Raw genomic sequence first — 4,384 nt, forward strand, 5'->3', positions numbered from 1 at the left:
ACACTTGACAATGTTTAATTTCGTGTGCTATTACTGTACACGCACACATGGTGACGTGCGTGTCTGTTAAAATTTGAAAATTCTCCATATTACTATTCAGATAGTTTAAAGAACGTTTCGGGTCATTTTTGGCATTTTAAAACTTTCCATAATTTACCCGCCGTACCTTCATTTCCACGCACATAGCACATACTAAAGCTGGAAATTACGCGTTGTTACATAATTTGTGTTCCTGACAGAGTCAGGAGTCACTCTTTGTGACATTACCGTGCTCACGGGCGTCAAGACGTGCGTGTACGCATGCGTAAGTCTTTTAAAATGCACAAAATTATTCTTTTTTTTTTAAACTAATTACAGCATATATTAGCATATTATGAAACTTTTCAATCAGCACTGCGCACGCTTCCTGAGGGTCAAAGTACGGCGGATCACCAAATTCGTCCTCAGTGACGAGTTCAAATCTAGTTTTTATTATTATTATCATCATCATAATCATTATTATCATTATTCTTATTATTATTATTATTGATGTTATTATTGTTGCCTGCAAATATTTTTCTAATCACAAAGTCGCTACGTCATGGAAAGACTGTTTTTCCTCTGCTGTCCAGGGCCACCGAGAGCGGGGCAGGGGGAAAGGTAGGGCCACCGAGAGCAGGGCAGAAGGAAAGGTCCCTGTGACCCAAGCAAACCAGGGGCCCATAGAAATTGAAGCATAGCATTTTTTTGCAATATCTCTTTCAAAAATAATAATTGCTATCATGCGCCTTCAAAAATAAAAAGGGTCCCCTATTCCCCCTATGGACCCCTCCAGATTGACAGGGCCACTCAATTTTTTTCTTTTTGTGCCTTCCGCGCAATTTTAACCTGTTTTTTTTTAACCTGTTCACTGTAATACAGTTTCCTCTCTTGGCAGCCCTGATGCTGTCTAATTCTTCTTACTTGTTGAAAAAAATTGTTGTAATTTACATTTTTATTAAATATGCGGTAAGTCTAGATACTGTTGACATGATAAGCTGATAAACATGTTTGCCTTTTTAAACTTGTTGCGTTCGAACTGAGTTTCTGTGCTGTGGTTTCCATATCAAAACAAAACAAGCAGCACATGTGTCGACCTTCGACTTGTCATGCATTGTCACGTGTTTGTTTGACCAATCATAACACGGTTGACGTCTGTTCTCTACTCGCAAGTGGCCTAGCCTAGTAGTAGTGCTACACTAGTGGCCTACTTAGCCTAGGCGCCTAGCCCTACCTAGGCCTCATCCTGAAAATGGTCCCGCGATAGTCTGGAAATCATTTCAGCCCAAATACTACTAGCTAGGGCCTAGGAGGGCTACTAGGGCCTAGGCTAGAAAGGCTAGGTAGCCTAGGCCTACTCCTCCTAGGCCTAGGGTCTAGACTAGACCCTACTAGGTAGGCCCTAGGGCCTGGGCCTAGGCTAGCCTCTAGACCTAGCCTAGGACTTTACTTAGGCCTACCCTAACCCTAGCCTAGGGCCTAGGCCTATGCCAAGGTACAAATCTTTACACAAATAATGCTTACCCATCGCTAACTTGTTGTAGTTCAACTTTTTTCTGGCTTTGTAATAAAATGCTTACATAATGTCGTATTATTCCGACAAAGAAAGTTATAAAAACAATGGGCAAAACCACCCAAACTCTAATATTTGAATCTAAAAGCAGCTCAGCCATTTTGAGAACCACTCAGGATAGCGGGAGAGAGAGAGAGAGAGGATCGACAACGAGTTTTTCTTCTGGAAAGCGCCACCAACGAGCGAATTAATTCAGTACTGTATCTGTTAATGTGTACTCAATAATCAAGAATTGACTTGGTGTTTGTCTTTTGGTTACACACTAGGGAACAATTCGAACATAATCGCTGGCACTCAATAAGATGCTGCACACAGTCATAAAAATGAGAGATCAAACAACGTTTAAAATGTTATCTTTTATTGTTGGCTTTTGTCGTTGAGAGTAGGCCTAACTTTGATGGTAAAATTTCACTTTTTTAACTTCCACTGTATCTTTAATATTCAAAACGGTTTTATACTTAATTATAAAATTGTGTCGTTTGAACTAATTTAACTAATTTGTAATGTTTTTTTTTATATTCATATTTTGATGTTGACTGTTGTCACATAGCGTTTTGTCCTCTTATTTTTTACAATTTTAATGTGTTATTTTTTAGAACGAGCAAAATTTAATACAATTTGACATTGACATTGAATATTAAAATTAAGAACAAAATCTAATTGGCAAAACACAATAACAATGCTTTCATAAATACACATAAGTGAAGTAATTTTAAAAATGGTTAATTAATGAAATAAAAAAATAAATAAACTTAGTGATAGGCCTTCTCCGTAATAAAAATAAACTAAATAAATAAAATTACAAATGAATATTAAGTAATACACCATACAGACAGACCAATAACATTAAATAATATGTTTCTAACAGCATTACGTGTACAAAATGCCTATATTTCATATAATTCACTGAGTAGCCCAAATAGGGCATGTAACCCAGGCTATGAAGAAGCGAGCTCCTGAATTTTCCCTTAAACTGTCCCAACGGAGAGAGAGAGAGAGAGAGAGAGAGAGAAAACAAAAAGCAAAAAAAAAAAAACGTGATCTGTTCTCATTTTAAGGCTGTCCTTTAGCTAGACAGCGATAGGCTTATTGCCCGGGGAGCTCGCTTTACAAGATTTTAAGATTCTAGTTCGACTACTTAATGTTATTAGAGTCAGCCACCAAACAAGTTAAAAAGAGGAAGCCCTTCAGCTGGTCCGGTTATGACTGGACCAATTTGTCCATAATATTATCATGTATATTATAAGCAAATAATTCAGACATTCCACCGAATAAGATTCACGATTTTCTTTTTAAATATATAGTACATCTTGTAGAAAATATACTTAACTTATTAAGCTTAAATGAAAAAAATAAATAAATAAAATAAATAAAAATTAAAAAATAAATAAATTAAATAAATAAATAATAAAATAATAATAATAATAATAATAATAATAATAAAAATAAAATGAAATAAATGAAAAGAGCTCGTCTTACAATTGCAATATAAAAGGATGAAACAGTCAGAAAAAACCAAAAAGATACAATAAAATGTTGGTCTTTGATTCCCCACAAGGGCCGGCGGGATAACCAAAAAGTAAAATAAATCACTGTCAAATGGTCTCCATATGATGAGGGGAATCAGAGAACAGCAAAACACACAGGTCTCTGTCTCGTCGTTGTTTGGTAATATTTTTATTAAGTACTTTCATCATTTGAATTTTGGTATGCTTCTGTAAATTTATTTTTTCTGTGCACTCCTTTTAGAAAATTATTATTGAAAAAATTGAAATTGAAAAAAAGAAAATGGAGGATATGGTGGAAAAATGTCCGAAATCAGTAGCATGACATTCATACGGATCCCCATTTTCCTGTAAATTTTATTTTATTCAACTGCAACAGGCAAGAACAGAACAGAACAGGTGAACAAGCACCTCTACAGGGCCGTCTTACCACCGGTGTGAGATAAATGATATCACAAAAATAAATATAATAATGCATGAGAATAAATATATGTCCAATTTACCATGTGAGGAATTAAAATGCACATATCAATAGAAATATCATAAATTCCGATTTATCGTCGGGGACAGTCTTGAGCGGTCGGGAGAAATATTAAACATGTTTAATATTCTACGACGCGACAGCCCCCGACGCAGACCATCGCGTCTGTGTTTAAAGGCCAACTCAGACAGCGTCGGCCGACGCAGCCCGACCTAATTTATCGTCGGGGACAGTCTTGAGCAGTCGGGAGAAATATTAAACATGTTTAATATTCTACGACGCGACAGCCCCGACGCACACCATCGCGTCTGCGTTTTACTCACACAGAACCGACGCGACAACAAATCGCGTCGGGCTGCGTCGTACGACGCTGTCTGAGTTGGCCTTTAAAAGATAACGGTAACAAGTCAAGATGTATGTGGCGCGACTTGTAATCAAGGTCGAGATAGTGCAATATGAATTTGGTAGCACGTACCCTCAATACTCATTATGTTTCTTTTGGATGTACCGCTCCAATATGATGATATATCAACTCCAAGATCAGTGGTAGAATCATTTCTTTTGAGAGATATACAATTCAATTTATAATCAACATTAATTTTATTTTTGATCTTTCTGGTAATAGATATAATCTGACACTTGGAAATGTTAAACAGACAGACCTATTCTTGATTTTTTTTAAACACTTGGAATCATCAGCGAACATTGCCAGAGTGTACAAGTCTTAAAACATTAAAGTGTAATAATGCCTGAAGCTCATACGTATTCACATACAATCAAATCAATTTAAAAACACATGTATAATGT

At 36.3% G+C, this 4,384-nt stretch overlaps 1 protein-coding gene across 1 annotated transcript in view; it reads right to left on the bottom strand.

Moving 5' to 3' along the window:
* The window catches only part of LOC117103334 (ER membrane protein complex subunit 3-like), a 14,571-nt gene extending 12,839 nt beyond the window's left edge, over window positions 1–1,732 (bottom strand). The window contains exon 1 of the mRNA XM_033243873.1: window positions 1,543–1,732. Coding sequence (XP_033099764.1) covers window positions 1,543–1,691 — 149 coding nt within the window. The 5' untranslated portion in view covers window positions 1,692–1,732. The remainder of the gene's footprint in view (window positions 1–1,542) is intronic.
* Window positions 1,733–4,384: the final 2,652 nt, after the last annotated feature.

Source organism: Anneissia japonica, unplaced genomic scaffold (genome assembly GCF_011630105.1).
Source record: "Anneissia japonica isolate Jap-2015-1 unplaced genomic scaffold, ASM1163010v1 scaffold287728_len311106_cov174, whole genome shotgun sequence".
NCBI classification, from domain to species: Eukaryota; Metazoa; Echinodermata; class Crinoidea; order Comatulida; family Comatulidae; genus Anneissia; species Anneissia japonica.